Genomic DNA, 17,201 nt, shown 5'->3' with positions numbered 1-17,201 from the left:
TACAACTTATCATGGATCAGAATATACTCATGACACGTGAGATTGTTCACAAGAAGAACGTTTAACAGAGCTTTCCATCTTATACTGGCAGTTAGTTATTCTTTAGGTAACAATGGTGTGTCCTAAGTGTTAAACATTGATGCATACATTAGAGCTGGTAATGTTCTATTAAGAATTCAGGGGCGCCTGGGTGGCACAGCGGTTAAGCGTCTGCCTTCGGCTCAGGGCGTGATCCTGGCGTTCTGGGATCGAGCCCCACATCAGGCTCCTCGCTATGAGCCTGCTTCTTCCTCTCCCACTCCCCCTGCTTGTGTTCCCTCTCTCGCTGGCTGTCTCTATCTCTGTCGAATAAATAAATAAAATCTTTAAAAAAAAAAAAAATTCAAATATTGTTCACATTAAGCAGATAGAGTCTTGTTTATTCATTCACATTTCCTCTCATGTTTTACTTTTAGGATTGTGATAAGACAATGCCAAGGAGTACACCAGGAAGGTATGCATCCTTTTATTTCTTGTTTTATTTGGAGGGGTGGGGTTCACCTGATAGCATTGTAGTAATATAATAATCGACCTTATAAATACTATAATGGTGATTGTACAACCTTGTAAATTAACTAAAAATCATTGAATTAATCACTTAACATGGGTGAATTCTGTGGTATGTAAATTATACGTAGAACTGTTTTTAAAAGGTAAGTGCTAATGTCTGAGCAGCATATTAGAAACTTTTAAGGAAGTATTTCATTTATAAATGACATTCTGGATTCATAGAACTGTAACAGCATAACAAACAGTAAACATTTTAAATAAAGTTTGTTGTCAGATCTGGGTGTTTTCCTGCTGTCACTGTAAAAAAAAAAAAAAAACTTTTGGTCATTTTTATGTTTTCTCTCTTTTTAGTAACTCTGAACCTTCACACCATAATAGTGAAGGAGCTGATAACTCCAGGGATGATTCTAGCAGCCACAGTGGATCTGAAAGCAGCTCTGGATCTGACTCAGAGAGTGAAAGTAGCTCCAGTGACAGTGAGGCCAATGAGCCATCCCAGAGTGCATCTCCTGAGGTGAGAGGGAGCCAGGGGTACCTTCCATAGGCCTCTTATCGCCCCTGGTGATGGCCAGTTAAGACCTGTTTTAAATATAAATGGTGAAGGGAAAGAAGGTTAAGAAATTGAACTGTGTATCTTGGAGGAAACTTAGATACTTCAGTTTTCTTGTTGTTTGAACAGACATTCAGTCTAGATTAGGAGTTACTTGAGGTCATATTTCAGGTCCCTGAAATATTGGATTGGTTTAGTTTGGGCTTTCTTGTTATATCTCAGCATGGTAATTCATGTTATGTAGTTATTGTGAATAAAAAGAGTCTTATATTGTATAATTTTATTGTGGGTTGATAAAATATGGTTAAAAATCTCTATCAGTACCTGCATCACTTGATTACTTTTTGGAATTAAATATACCCCATGGTCATTTGTAATTTTACCTTTGAGGTTGGGTTCCTGACAGGAATCTTGAATGTTTAAAGGCCATATGTAACTTCAAGCTTATCTTCTCATTCAAGTGATGAGAGCTCTGATAATCAATATTCAGCCCTTTGCTTTATTTTGTTCAAACAGAACTGTGAACAACAAATGCCTTTGTGGTCTTAGATGTTTTGCTTTTTCCTCTTCCTTGAGATTGTTAAGGAGGGAGAAAACTTCAGTGTTGACAAAAGAATATTTATTTCTCTGTTTTTCAGCCTGAACCACCACCAACAAACAAATGGCAACTTGATAATTGGTTGAATAAAGTGAACCCACATAAAGTGTCACCAGCTTCTTCTGTGGACAGTAACATCCCATCATCTCAAGGCTATAAAAAGGAAGGCCGAGAACAGGGCACCGGGAATAGCTACACTGATCCAGGCGGACCTAAAGAAACGAGTTCTGCTACTCCTGGACGTGACTCCAAAACTGTACAAAAGGGATCAGAAAGTGGGCGAGGGAGGCAGAAGTCCCCTGCACAGAGTGACAGCACAACACAGAGGAGAACTGTAGGCAAAAAACAACCCAAAAAGGCTGAGAAGGCAGCTGCTGAAGAGCCCCGGGGAGGCCTGAAGATAGAAAGCGAAACCCCTGTAGACATGGCTACCAGCATGCCCTCCAGCAGACACAAAGCAGCCACCAAAGGCTCAAGGAAACCCAATATTAAAAAGGAGTCCAAATCTTCCCCTCGACCTTCTGCAGAGAAAAAGAAATACAAGTCAACAAGTAAATCTTCCCAGAAATCAAGGGAAATCATAGAAACAGATACCTCATCCTCAGATTCGGATGAAAGCGAGAGCCTTCCTCCTTCCTCACAAACTCCCAAGTACCCTGAGAGTAACAGGACTCCCGTGAAACCCTCCTCAGTGGAGGAAGAAGATAGCTTTTTTCGGCAACGAATGTTCTCTCCTATGGAAGAGAAGGAACTTCTTTCACCCCTCAGTGAGCCTGATGACAGGTATCCACTTATTGTGAAGATTGACCTGAATCTCTTGACCAGAATACCAGGAAAGCCTTACAAAGAAACAGAGCCACCCAAGGGGGAAAAGAAAAATGTGCCAGAAAAGCACACAAGAGAGGCTCAGAAACAAGCCTCAGAAAAAGTTTCCAACAAAGGCAAGAGGAAACATAAGGTTTGTAAAGAGTTCTTGTTGTTTTGTTTCTTTTAAACATCAGAATCTGAAATGCAGTGGAAATCTCAGTAAGCCAGAAAATACCTGGTTGAATCATAGCTATGAGAGAAAATAGAGGGTGAACCCAAGACCCAGAGGAGGGTACAGACCAAACAGTCTCTTGAGGACCACTGAGTCTCTGCCTGTCTCCTTTCGTTTCTAATCCAGTAAGAAATGAGCCAACGCTTCTGTTTAGCCTGTGTGCTGGCCAGGGTGGAGGTGAGAGTGAAGCAGAGACTGCAAACTGGCCTTCACGACATTCTTAAACATTTTGATTTTGAATGTCTTTAGTTGGGCTGTGTATTCTCCAGGTCGTCACAGTCTTTAATACTCCCTTCTTTTATGCCCAGACCAAGTCACACTTTTTAAATTGCTAATTCCAGCTTCCAGACTGACTCACCAGTTTTGACACATCCTTAGGAACTTCACCAGTCCTCTGTACCTGTCTGTCCCCAGCTTTTTTCCCTTTTCGAACACCCATGTCTGCAAGTTCAGAACTAAACACATCTGCTCACACATGGCCAGCTCTTGTCTTTAAATTCATCTGGGATAATTTGTATTTACAGGTGAAGCTTGGTATATATTGAAGGTCAGCCTTTTTTAGACCCAAGAGATGTGAAAACCCACAAATGTCTATGATTGGAGAATAAGGACATACAGTGAAAAGAGCTGAACAACTTATGTGTATAGACAGAGATTCTTTGGGGAAAAAAGCTTGATCTTTCAGCTCTATTGAGAAATTTTTAGGGGAAAGTAAATTTTAATGATTTGTACTGAAGAACAGTATGATTTCTCCTTATCGATACATATGTGTGAATATGATTGTATAAGACCAAAGAGGTGAGCAGGTGGACAGATAGGTACCAGAATGGTTGTACCAGGTGGACTGAGAGCAAAACCCCAATCCCACCTGACCTTGAGAATCTCCCATCAAAGGATAGGAAGAATAAAGCATTTTCTTAAAATGAAGCGAGCTGGGGGTCTTTCCTCTTTTTCTTGAGACCACAGTACAGTGTGCAGACAATGATGTGTATTTGGACAAACTAGAATAGTACCCTCTTTTTTTTTTTTTTTTTTGACTCTTCAAAAATAGAAGCTATTTAAAATTTTGAATTTATAGAAAACTGAAGCTTACTACTTTCGGTGCTATAGCTAATGAGTTTCCATTATTGTAGTATAGGGAAGCTTTTTCGAATGGTAAATTTAGGGCTGCTGGCCGCTATAGAGTTACAACCTCAGATTGCTGGTCTTTGTTTGAGATTTAATTCATAGAATTCCATGAAGTAAGAGCTTATATATGACGGACTCTGCTCTTCAGAAAACTAAAGTGCTTACGGAATTAAGAATTGGTCCTTTTGTGCTTGAAAAGTACTGCGTGTTCTTTGTGAGATGTTATATAACATAGAAATACAAGACTGCCCTTTCACTCTTTTCTTTTAAATTCTACAATATATATAACTTACTATAGAAAATCCCCTTCTTCTGAAAGAAGTGCACCACACCCCTCCCCTGCTCCTCATTGGCATGTTTTATTCCTCCCAAGTTTTTTATGTCAACGCGTGTAAGTCAGATTTTGATTTTATAAAATCAGAATCAAGTCCAGAAACTTGGTAATGAGTTTTGAGATTCATGGCTTTGGTAAAATTAAGTGTCAGGAACAGTTCTTGAAGATAAAGCAGATGGTACTGAGAGGAGTCTCAGCCAAGGGTAATGAAGGATGTAGATTCTTTTGTCTCATCTTTTTATGTGTCCACTTGGAATCATTTGTGTAGGGAACAGATTCTTTTGTTATGGCAGAATGTTTTGGATTCTTGGGCCCTGATAGTTAAAGCAATGGGAAAACTTGGAATCAGTCAGGAAAGTAGCTTTGGCAACTGTAGACGGGCTCACAGCTTTTGTTGCAGCAAAAAGAGTTTCTCACAATCATTAAGCTTGGCTATGAGAAAAAATATGGACAGTAACAAGTATTGGTGAAGTTGTGGAGGAGTTAGAATTTTCATACAGTGCCAGTGGGAATATTAAATGATATGTAGCCTCTTTGGAATGCAGTAATGACAGTTCTTCAGAAAGTTAAACACAGTGCTACTGTATGACCCAGCAATTCCACACCATTCCACTTAGGTATATACCCAAGAGAAATGAAAATATGTCTACACAAAGACTTACACTTAAATGTTCACACCAGCATTATTAGCCAAAAAGTGGAGACAACCCATATGGTCATTAACTGATGAATGGATAAATAAAATGTATTATAGACACACAATGGAATATATTCAGCTATATAACCACGAATGAAATCCCGATACAACCTGAAAAATATTATACTAAGTGAAGAGAACCAGACGCCAAAGGCCACAAATGTGATTTCATTTATATGGAATGTCTAGAAGAGGGGCACCCGGGTGGCTCGGTCGTTGAGTGTCTGCCTTTGGCTCAGGGCGTGATCCCAGGGTCCTGGGATCGAGCCCTGCATTGGGCTCCTCCGCTAGGAGCCTGCTTCTTCCTCTCCCACTCTCCCTGCTTGCGTTCCCTTTCTAGCTGGCTGTCTCTCTGTGTCAAATAAAGAAATAAAATCTAAAAAAAAAAAAAAAAAAAAAAAAAGGAATGTCTAGAAGAGACAGATCCATAAAGACCAAATATATAGATTAGTGATTACTAGAGTCTGGGGTGGAGGCAATGAGGGGAATGCCTGCTGAAGGGTCCAGGGTGTCTTTGAGATGATGAGAATGTTCTAGAATTGTGGTAATGGTTGTACATACCTCTGTGAATATACTAAAAGTCATTGAATTGTGAACTTTTAAATAGTGGATTTTATCATATGTGAATTATATCTTAATTATAATTTCACACACACACACCCCCGCCAAATCATTAGGGTGAAAAGATGTCACCTAAAAGACTGTAGGAAATATGTTTCAGTGTTTGGGCTCTGTTTATCTAAAATAGGAGACTTCTTCTCAGCCTTGAAATTAAGTTCACCGAACATTGTTTAAATGAATTCTTTCACTTCACATTTATCTTGCTATTTGAGGGTGACTCCTCCTGGAAACTGAAATTAGATGAATAAAAATCAAATGTAGTAGTTGCTTTTTTCTATTTTTCATCCAGAACGAAGATGATACCCGAGCCAATGACAGCAAGAAACCCAAAACAGAGGACAAGAATTTGGCAGGTCACAAGCCATCCAGCAACAGAGAGTACGTCCCCAAAACATATTATATGTGTGCTAATATGTGTATGTCATTTGCCATTGGGTACTTTCTAATGTGCTCTTAGAATATTCCTTTCAGTGAGTATATGTCATATCCATGTATACGTGTACATATACCAACTAGTGGGAGCTTTTGCTGTTAGCTAATTGCAATGGCAAGTTTTTGAGATTCAGCCTCTTCTTCCTTTCTTCTTTCTGTGGTGGAGTGGGGTTGAGTATAAACTTAACCTATATCTGGCAAAGACCAGTTTCTAACTTAGGAACTTCATATCTTCATCATTCATCTTCTCATTTATGTAACCAGTATTTATTGAATACTTGTGTGGCAGGCCAACATTTAGGCACTGTGTATACATACAGCCAGGAGGTGGAAAACTGGTAAGATGCCTGTCCTCATGAAATGTACACTCTTATTTTGTTTTATATAAATCATGTGTCCTAATACTCAAATAGGGAGAAACAAATTTGTCTTGAAAACAGAGGGAAATAGAAAAAAACCCATCACCCCATATGACTGTGTTAGAGAAATGAAGGCATTTGTTTGATTTGGCAGGTCATCTAAGCAAAGTACTGCAAAAGAAAAGGATTTGTTGCCTTCTCCCGCGGGGCCTGTTCCTTCAAAAGATCCAAAAACAGAGCATGGCTCTCGGAAGAGGACGATTAGTCAGTCGTCGTCTTTAAAGTCAAGTAATAATAGCAACAAGGAGAATAGTGGCAGCAGCAAAAACAGTTCCTCCACATCAAAGCAGAAGAAGACTGAAGGGAAGACTTCCAGTAGCTCTAAGGAGGTCAAGGTAAGGCATTGCGGGTCTGAGCCTTTTGAAAAGCAGTCTCATTGCCATAGGACTTGTCTAAGGTGACATTGTGCTTTGACGATCTTGTAAATGTCTCATTAAATTTATAGACCTGTGCATTTTTACTCTCAAAATGTCATAATCTTGATAATAAACGTATACAGTTGATCTGAGACCATGAAAGCAGTACTCACCTGGCCACATGCGTATTAATTAAGACAGAAACCTATAATTGAAAAAGTTGGTTTTGGAAGAAAGTAGTCAATTATGATCTAATTATAAATTGCTCCAGTCCTTATGATTGAGTTGTCTGTGGTTTGAAATTGGCTTTGGATTTTTTTAGAATTAGATTTTACAAGCAAGTATATTACATAAAGTGATAAAGCAACCAATTTGGCTTTGCTTCATGAAGAAGAGAAAATTGTTTACCTGGGCTAGTACCGAAACTATTCTTTGAGCATGATCATAACATAGGGGAATATTCTTCGTGTTCATGGATGGAGACACGGAGCATAGAAGCTTTTTCAAGGCTGTACTTTATTAGACTTTCACCCTCACTTTATTTACCAGGTTATTTGCATTATTTTCTAAACTCTTTTGATTGGGAGCAAACTCTGATAAAATTAAGAAAATACCTAGGTTTTTAAGAATATAATTCACTGGATTGCTGTTTGTGACTGGGTAAGCGAAAGTTTGAGAGTTGAAAAAATTGACCATTAGAAGTAGTTACTCATGCTTATTAAATGTGGCAATTTAATTAAGTCTTTAAAATTGAGGTGATTTTAATTGTGAACAACAGCTCAAATTGAGTTATACAGATGGCTTTTTCTCCAGGTGGACACCCTTCCGTAGTAGTTCAGAGAGTCCTAGCGTCCTTAAGGAACCTGAGTATCTTCTTGGCCTCCTTCACCGTCCCAGTTCTGTGTCTACCTGCTAACTGGCTCTTTCTCCATTTTCCATACTTCACCTGTAGGATTTGAGGCCTGAATGCTTATTTCTTGAAACCTCTCGCTATTCTCTCTCTCTCTCTTTTTTTTAAAGATTTATTTATTTGGGGATGTCTGGGTGGCTCAGTCGGTTAAACGTCTGTCTTCAGCTCAGGTCACGATCCCAGGGTCCTGGGATCGAGCCCCATATCAGGCTCCCTGCTCAGCGGGGAGCCTGCTTCTCCCTTTCCCTCTCCCTCTGCCTGCCATTCCCCATGCTTGCATGCTCGCTCGCTCTCTCTCTCAAATATTTATTTATTTATTTATTTATTTATTTATTTATTTAAAGATTTTATTTAATTATTTATTTATTTGACACAGAGAGAGCGTGTGTATGCCCGAGTTGGGGCAGGGGGAGAATTTCAGGCAAACTTCCCGCTGAGCACAGAGCCCGATGCAGGGCTTGATCCCACGACTCCAAGATCATGACCCAGGACGAAATCAAGAGTCAGAAGCCTAACTGAGTGACCCAGGCGCCCCCCCCCCCCTTTTCAAATGTATTCTTTAAGTGAGCTCACCTGTTCATTTGGTTTGTGATCTCATAGGTAAAACTGTGTTTCTTTATTGGTTTGTCAGGTCCTTGAAAGCAGGGATTTATATCTTGTTTACAGTGTTTTCTCCATTGTTTAGCTTACTGGGTAATCAGGAAATATTTGTTGGATCAAATGTAGTTATTTGGTACTCTGTTATTGACAGATTATAAAATATAGGCCCTGATCACTTTGATTTCAAGATCTTGGGGCTTTCAACATTTGTCAAAATCGCTAATGTTAGTCTTGACAATTTCCAATTTAGGCAATTACATATGGGTTTATTAAAGAAGAATCTATAATTTAGTTGGAAAATATGCTTTTTCTTATTTTAGCTAAAGGAAAATTAGATAAAATGGAAAACCAAAATTACATATAATTTTTATTTTATGTTTTTCTCCATACTTGCTCATATTATCAAATATTTGAAATATGTTGGCATAAAGTTGTTCATTACAGTCTCTCATTATGCTTTTGATATCTGTAACATCTCTACTTATGTTCCCCTTTTGTTCTTAATATTCTCTTCCATTTCTCTTTTTACTTGATCAGTCTCATCAGAGGCTTATTTTACTTGTCTTTTCAAAAAATAGGCTGTTTTGTTGATTCTTTGTGGTTTATTTTTGTTTTCTATTTCATTAATTTATAGTCTTTCTTATTCTTTCCTTTTGCTTTGCTGTTCTTTTTACTGACTTTTAGAAACGAATATAGCTCATTAATTTTTAAATTAGTTTTTAAGCCTTTTTTCTTTCTCAAATATAAGCAGTTAGGCTCTATAATTTCCTCTAAATATTGCTTACGTACATCCTAGAAGATGTGGTGTGGGTGATTTTATCTTTGACCCAGGAGTTTATTTAACAGCATGTTAGTCAATTTCCAAACATACTGAGATTTGCTAGTTGTCTTCTTTTTTTTTTTTTTTTTTTTTAAGATTTTATTTATTTATTCGACAGAGACAGCCAGCGAGAGAGGGAACACAAGCAGGGGGAGTGGGAGAGGAAGAAGCAGGCTCATAGCAGAGGAGCCTGATGTGGGGCTCGATCCCATAATGCCGGGATCACACCCTGAGCCGAAGGCAGACGCTTAACCACTGTGCCACCCAGGTGCCCCTGCTAGTTGTCTTCTGATTAGTGTTTCTTCCTTAATTGCATTAGGGCTGGAAAGTAATCTGCATGGTAGCAGTCTTTTGAAATTTGTTAAGATTTGCTTTATGAGAGTATAGTATATGGTAGATTTTCATTATGTTCTGTATTTGCTAGAAAAGACTGTGTATTCTGCGTATATGTTACACAGGGAATCTGTGTAATGCAGTTAGATTAATCATGTTTTCAAACCTTCTTTATGCTGGTATTTTTGGTCACTTTGTTCTCTTGTTCATTTTTCCACAAACATACAGGATTTGTCTTTCTTCTTTTAGTTTTGCCAGTTCTTTTTTAATTGAGATATACTTGATATATAAAATATTAGTTTCAGGTGCACACCATGATTCAATATATGTATATACTGTGAAATGACCACTACAGTAATTTTAGTTAACCTCCTTCACCACACAGTGATTTTACATGTCCCATGCATATAATTTTTATATAAGAAAAGTGTGTTAATACGTAGACAGTTTTTGAATGTATTTTATTAACTTCAGTTTTCCTTCAGTAAATCTAAACTTAGGCAATCGTGTAAGTACTTACAAAACGTAGAGGGAAAGCTGGCCTACTAATGGTACATTCCATCATAATATGCAGGAAGCAATTTCAGAAACACGTGAACTTTACCATGAAGAGCATAGTATTTTCTCAAATCCCAGGGCCTTTATTTTCATTCCTTGAGGTAAGCCGTATTGTGTGGAACTGAAAAGCTGTTATCATTTAAGAAAAGAAATGGTTTATGGTTCCTTTTCAGTAGATTCTTAAGCACAAGCAGTAAAATTATATATGTTGAAACATGCATTCATAGGATAAATTCTGCCTACTTACGGTGTTTTATTGTGGAAAAATGTGGGAAGCAGTTGGGGAGGTAGGCTCACAGTCCCCACATAAAGGGCTATGTTGATAGGTAGTAGAATAAAGTTTAAGAAAGTGGCTAACCTTTTAAAATGTGACAGATCTGGATTTAAAGTCCAAATTTCAGGAATGCCACTTAAAAGCTGTTTGAAATTGGGTGAGTTACCCTCTTGACATTGCTTTTTATTCTGTCCCCAAAACAGTATACATTCTGTAGAGTTGTGGAAGGATTAATGACTGTGCTAACTACTTAGTTAACTTAGTGCCTGGTTAAGTAGTAAGCACATAGTAAGTGTTAGATCTTATTATTGCTGTTTTCATTGACCAGTAATTATCAGTAAATTTTGTCTTAAGCAGTACTCCTATTCTCACAATAGGTTTGTGTCTTTCTTATGTTTTAACTAGTGTCTAGTTCAGCGCCTGGTACATAGTAGACCTCTGCTATCAGAATGAATATCTTTGGTTATATAAAGTGGACCCATTCTGTAAAAAAGGGCTTTTACATTCTGAAATTTAAATATCTTGGGGTTTTTTGTTTTTGTTTTAAGATTTATTTATTATTTATTTGAGAGAGACAGCCAGCAAGAGAGGGAACACAAGCAGGGGGAGTGGGAGAGGGAGAAGCAGGCTCTCAGCGGAGGAGCCTGATGTGGGGCTCGATCCCATAACGCTGGGATCACGCCCTGAGCCGAAGGCAGACGCTTAACAACTGAGCCACCCAGGCTCCCCTGAAATTTAAATACCTTGTAACAAGGAAGTTAATTACTAAAGGCAGTGCAATGTTTCCTTTCTACTAGTGGCTCAAAAGATACTTTCAGATTTTAATCACCTCAGAATTTTCAACATACATACTTCTGCAACATTTTATTTTCAACATTATATATTTTTTTTTGGTCAGGAAAAGGCGCCAAATAGCTCCTCTAACTGTCCTTCATCTACACCAACTCCTGATGCTTCTAAGCCTCGGAGAACAAAGCTTGCCTTTGACGACAGGTGAGAGAAGTGGTTTTTTTTTATGCATTGGAGAAATCATTCCAGTCAGCATATAAGAAACTCATGTAAATTCCCTGTCACTGACCAGAAGAATTCATACTTGTGTTGTGCTCCGTGGAACATTCATATTTTAATTTGAAAGGCGCACTACTAGTCCAGGTATTGTTCCTTTTAACTGAACTCCATGACCCCTAGGGGATGTGAGTAATGTACCTCCAAGTAGAACCTTGACTGCTGCTGGTACCACTGTGGAACATGGGCGCTTTCTTAAATGAGAGCAGTGTTGGCTTTTTCCTCCATTTTGTTAAAAGGTTACTTCTCTTACCCACATTCCATTTATTCCAAATCTTTCAAACAACTTGGGGAAATTAGCATTTAATACTAGGGAGCTTGATTTCTATTTTCCTAAGTAGAAAATTTGCCATGAGTTGGCCAACACAATTTATGCTCTTAACCCAATAAAAACATTTGTCAAAAAACCTGGAACTGAATGTTTTGTAATGGGTCATTTTCTTTACTTGAGGACATGAAAACTGAGGGATTCTAGAGACTGAAATGAACAAGTAATATCTTATGAAAATAATTACTATTTACTATAAAAATTTACATTGCAGAAATTATTCAGCAGACCATTATTTACAAGAAGCGAAAAAGCTAAAGCACAATGCCGATGCATTGGTATGTAAACATTCTCACATTTATTTATTTAATCAAATTAACTTAAGTTTTCATTTATTGTTTGTTTCCATAGTACCTCAGTGTATCTCTCATTACCTTTATTCTCCTTTCTTCAGTCTGATAGGTTTGAGAAAGCTGTATACTATCTTGATGCTGTGGTATCTTTCATTGAATGTGGGAATGCGTTAGAGAAAAATGCTCAGGAATCCAAATCCCCATTCCCTATGTATTCCGAGACAGTGGAGCTCATCAAGTAAGTGGGAAAACTCGGCTGCCACATCATTGGCATGATTACTTCTTTGGTTCATGTAGGAAGGGGCCGATAGGCTGTATACAGTAAAGCTGTGGAGAATCGTAATCCTTCATTGTGCTGGGATGAGAACTAGATACTTCGGGGGGGTATTTTTGCCTTGGTTTAGGTGGGGTTCTAATGTTCTGAGGACTAAGGAAGCCCTAAGATCAAGATGAAGTAGCGTGTTTTGTGTCATTTGCTTGTTGCTGTAACTCACAGATACACGATGAAGCTAAAGAACTACTTGGCCCCTGATGCTACAGCTGCAGATAAGAGGCTCACGGTACTTTGGTAAGTGTTGTGTTCCAGCCTCTGCTAGATGACAGGCTGTTCCCTAAGAAATTATGCTGTTCCTGCCCTTCTGAAAGCTATCCCTGAATCGACCTTTCATAACCCAGGCATAAAAGTAGAAAATAAGTCAAAATTCCTACTAAAAGATTTTTAGTTGTTGTCTGTCTCTGATCCATTGCGCTCTTGGCAAAAGCCTTGGTAGAGTAGGACTGACTGTAGAACTCCCCATTTCTCACATGGTCCCTTTTCCAGGCTCTTTCGGCATCCTCTCTCCTTATTCACATATCCTACACCTTTCCTTAGGGAGCAAATGTTAGCTTATTCAGAATAAAGATTGTGGCTTGTTGGCTTGGTCCCAGGGAGCTATTATTAGATTGTTTGTTAGAAGTATTTACTTTACCTGGCACTGGCTTTAACAAATAGGAATGTAGCTGTGGATAAACTGACAATGGTCTTTTTTGTCATGGAATCTAGTATCTAGTGTGAAGAGACCCAAGTTAATCAAATCATCACACAAGTATATGAATTCAGTACTTTGAAAGAAAAGTATAATAACTGTAAGAGAGTAGAGTGTAGAGACACCTGGCCTTCAGATAGAGGGACTACGTGCAAAGGCTGGGTGGTGGAAAGAAACTGGGAACTGTCAAGGAACTAAAGGAGCTATAGGGAAGACCAGGGAGAAGTGAAAGTGACTGAAGAGGTAGGCAGTGGCGACCATGTAAGGCTTTTGTCAGCTATAGTAAGGCTCCCATGTGTTTGCCTCAGAGTTGTACTATGCATAGTTGAGTTTCCTAGTTTTTGTTGTTGGATTTTAGATACTTATAATTTGATCTAGAGATTCTGCTCCTCAGTGATTTCTTTGAATGCATATGTTATAATGACATGTTGGTGTCTTGTGAGTGAGGTTTATGGTCAACAAATACAAGACTAGTCCTAAGTCTCTTCCCCTCCTTTGGGGGTGTACCATAATCAGAACACATCTTCCAGTTTTGCCTGAGGGTGAGTGTCGTTGACCTTACGCCATGGTCTGTTCACATGAGCCGGTCCTGTACTCTTGCACAATACCAAAGTTGTCTGTGGCCAGAGTCTGCTGTGCTGGTAAATAAGCTGTCCTTTTCTGTTGGCCAGCCTGCGATGCCAGTCTTTGCTGTACCTGAGGCTGTTTAAACTGAAGAAAGAAAATGCTCTGAAGTACTCAAAGACATTGACGGAGCACCTGAAGGTAAGTGTAGAAAAGAGGAAGGTCCCTGTCCTAGGAGACAAGATTTGTCCTCTCCTGCCCCAGCCCCACAAGTGCCTCTTCCTGTTTTGCCTGCCACAGCAAGTGGGGAGCCTACTATTGCTGAACTTTTAAATAGGTTTGAAATTTCTTGGAAAGTTTTTAAATGTACATGTATCTGATTGTAGAATCTGTGTATCCACATACAGTAGCTCTTACGAATATTTCAGTAGATGTAGCCTCTTTCTATCAGGAGACCTAGTTTCTACTTCGCAGATGGCCCTGTGTTTTCACTACCACCCTCCCCTAGACTGTTAAATTAGTTTCCTGAAATGTCTATGTTTTTCCCTCACACCACCACATAAATCTCCTTAAAATCCTGCCCTGGTTCTGAGTTCGAACCCTTCAGTAGCGTACTGTCGCTTGCCAGGTCAAGTCTAAGCTTCTTACCCTGACCTCAAGTCATCGAGGTCTCTTTCTCTTGTTCCTTACCTAAACCTCTGCTCCAGGGAAAGCGTATGGGTCACATCCGTTCACAGCCTTCATACATAGTATGACTCACCACTTGTTTTTCTGAGCATTCTTCATTCTTCGTCCTTCCATTTAAGTCTTCCAGACCTCGGGGCGCCTGGGTGGCGCAGTCGTTAAGCATCTGCCTTTGGCTCAGGGTGTGATCCCAGAGTCCTGAGATCAAGCCCCACATCAGGCTTCTCCGCTGGGAGCCTGCTTCTTCCTCTCGCACTTCCCCTGCTTGTGTTCCCTCTCTCGCTGGCTGTCTCTCTCTCTGTCAAATAAATAAATAAAATCTTTAAAAAAAAAAATTAAAAATTAAAAAAAAAAGTCTTCCAGAACTCCCAGCTGACCTAAATAGGGTCTTTGTATTGCACATTTCCACACACACATACTCTCTCACTCCTGTGTTTCTATTTTAGGTTCTTAAATGTGTAAAGCTTCTTGAGGAGTGGGTCTGGTCCTGTGTGCTTTTGAATATAGTACTTCAGAAGTAGTGTTTTTAAAATTACGTATATTTTATTTTTTCCACAGAATTCTTACAATAATTCTCAAGCACCATCACCTGGCTTGGGAAGGTAGGTAAATTTTATTCTATAAAATATTTTTTATGACAAAATGATTTATTTTTGTGTATAAGCAGAATGGGTAGGGTCCAACTTCCAGAAATGGAAAGATGACCATTTAAGGAAAAAAAATTAAAACCATCTCTAATAAAGTATTTTTTAAAGTTTTCATTTTTTCTCTTTATTTTTTACTAAGTTGAAAATATAATGAACACAGTCTTAGAAGGAGTAGACAGAGGAATTTCACCTGTAGAAATCTGAGTTTTTTGACAGCACCTCAGTTCTTCTCACAGTTTAATTTGTACAGCTAGTTGGGTTTTTATCAGTGAGCTTATCTTTATTTTACTCAAGTCTTGGCACTTCGAGAAATTAATAACAGGGGCATGATTGTAGTTTCTCCTCCATCCACATCACCCCCCAGAGGGAGGAAAATTACCCTGACAGCTTTTGTTCGTAATTTTTTCTGTTCTGTTATTATTTTTATGTTAATTGACTTTCTTTGCCCTTGTGTGTTTTCGTAACCAAATTTATAGTGCTGAAAGCGAAGATAAAAAAATATTCATAACAAATCACTTGTCTCTCCAACTTTTCATTTTCCTTTTTTTTAATGGTCTTGGGCACTTCCACAAATTTTAATACTCCTGAAATGAACCTCTCAGATTTCAACATGTGTGTCCTAAGAAATATTTAATTGACAGGAAGCTTGAAATAATTGCAGTTGATTGAAAAAGCTATTCCTTTTTGTCAGCTTTGAATAACTGGGTTAAACTAGGAAAGTTCCAGAAATAGTGGAGTTCAAAATAAGACAGTCGTATCTACTACCACAACAATCTTGGTTAAATTGCAAATTCCTCCCAACTTTCTGCAAAACAACTTGAAAAGTACCTAATTACCTGCCAGAATAGATGGAAAGTGTGTCGAGCTGGGAGTGAGGTGACCTACCTTCTAAGCCTTTGAACTGCTGCTGTCAAGGTGTGTGACTTCCTCACTTCTTTGCTGTCTTTTGTTCTTTTACCATTCATTAAAACAAAGAGTCCAGATACGAGGATTCATCGTGGGCTTTAGTGAGCTAAGTACTTAGAAGAAATTGTACTTTTCAGGGAACTCTTCTAGTTTAAAAAAAAAACCTTTAAATTTTAAAAGCCTTCATGGATGAAGAGCCAGTAGAACACTGGTTTCATCACGTTCACCATATTCATATGAATAAGATTCCTGTTTCTCTCTTGTGTAGCAAAGCTGTTGGGATGCCTTCCCCTGTTTCTCCAAAGCTGTCGCCAGGCAATTCAGGAAATTACTCTTCTGGGGCCAGTAGTGCTACAGCAAGTGGTTCTTCGGTGACCATTCCACAGAGGATCCACCAGATGGCAGCCAGCTATGTTCAAGTTACATCCAACTTCCTCTATGCCACGGAAATTTGGGACCAAGCTGAGCAGCTTTCCAAAGAGCAAAAAGGTATGAAGGTCTCTGGAGAAACTTTGAAGGATGAAATTGTTAAAAGAGCTTTTATGATCTAGTTAAATAAGTGTCTGATCTGCATTTAGTTTATTATGTAATCTAGAGTTGATAGTAAAGAGTTTCCTAATCACCATTGCTTACCAGTCATACTGAATGTACTGAGTTTGGTCAAAGTTACCTTTCACTGTACCAGTGACACACACTATACTAACAATAGCTTTTGCTCTAGGACAAATGTACCTTTGTTCTGACACACTAAATACAGCTCCAATTATAAAAGTAATAAAATACATGTTCTATTTCAGGATGATTAACAGTAAATTTGGCTTAGGCATAGGATTACATGCAGACATCTTGTACATATGAGATGTTTGATAGATAAGAAATCACATTCAGGGGCACCTGGCTGGCTCAGTTGGAGGAGCGTGTGACTCTTGGTCTTGGGGTCATGAGTTTAAGCCCCATGTTGGGTGTAGACAGTACTAAAAAAAAATAAAACCTTAAAAAAAAAAAAAACACATTCATGCTGGATTTTTAGGTGAATTGGAAAACTTGTGTGATAAAGGAGATCACAAAATAAATAAATCAGTTTCTAGCGTTCTTCAGTATTAGGTTATTTGAAGTTTTGTACCTTAAGTTTGTTATCTCCCAAACTAAGAACATTGATAATTATAAAGTATTTAAAGATCCCAGGGAAGAATCACTATATTGTACACCTGAAATAAATATAATGCTATATGTTAACTATACTGGATTTTATTTTGTTTATCTTTTTAAAGAACGTGCACGCACGCGAAGCAGTGCAGGAAGGGGAGAGGGGGGAGAGAGAGAATTCCAGTGCAGAGCCCGAAGCATGGCTCAAACTCATGACCCTGAGATCATGACCTGAGCCGAAATCAAGAGTCGGACACTTGACTGACTGAGCCACCTGGGCGCCCCAACTATACCGGATTTTAAATTAAAAACTAAGTAAATCAAG

General features: G+C 38.6%; 1 protein-coding gene and 1 long non-coding RNA gene across 5 annotated transcripts in view; one reads left to right on the top strand and one right to left on the bottom strand.

Moving 5' to 3' along the window:
- Positions 1 to 17,201, top strand: part of AFF4 (ALF transcription elongation factor 4) — an 87,983-nt gene that overhangs the window by 62,467 nt on the left and 8,315 nt on the right. For all 4 annotated transcript variants that reach the window (XM_026507967.4, XM_026507968.4, XM_057307490.1 and 1 more), the window contains 12 exons: positions 456 to 493; positions 901 to 1,063; positions 1,738 to 2,655; positions 5,806 to 5,894; positions 6,462 to 6,702; positions 11,117 to 11,211; positions 11,826 to 11,889; positions 12,006 to 12,142; positions 12,401 to 12,472; positions 13,601 to 13,694; positions 14,736 to 14,779; positions 15,999 to 16,219. In XM_026507967.4, the coding sequence (XP_026363752.1) occupies positions 456 to 493; positions 901 to 1,063; positions 1,738 to 2,655; positions 5,806 to 5,894; positions 6,462 to 6,702; positions 11,117 to 11,211; positions 11,826 to 11,889; positions 12,006 to 12,142; positions 12,401 to 12,472; positions 13,601 to 13,694; positions 14,736 to 14,779; positions 15,999 to 16,219 (2,176 nt within the window). The remainder of the gene's footprint in view (positions 1 to 455; positions 494 to 900; positions 1,064 to 1,737; positions 2,656 to 5,805; positions 5,895 to 6,461; positions 6,703 to 11,116; positions 11,212 to 11,825; positions 11,890 to 12,005; positions 12,143 to 12,400; positions 12,473 to 13,600; positions 13,695 to 14,735; positions 14,780 to 15,998; positions 16,220 to 17,201) is intronic.
- Positions 8,756 to 16,738, bottom strand: LOC125282920 (uncharacterized). Its single transcript, XR_008957645.1, has 2 exons — positions 15,710 to 16,738; positions 8,756 to 14,475 (listed from the first exon to the last, which is right to left on the bottom strand). It is a non-coding gene; the product is annotated as an uncharacterized LOC125282920 (long non-coding RNA).

This window comes from Ursus arctos, unplaced genomic scaffold, assembly GCF_023065955.2.
Source record: "Ursus arctos isolate Adak ecotype North America unplaced genomic scaffold, UrsArc2.0 scaffold_5, whole genome shotgun sequence".
Taxonomy (NCBI): domain Eukaryota; kingdom Metazoa; phylum Chordata; class Mammalia; order Carnivora; family Ursidae; genus Ursus; species Ursus arctos.
The sequence above is the reverse complement of the archived record's forward strand: the minus strand, read 5'-3'. Positions and strand labels throughout refer to the sequence as shown.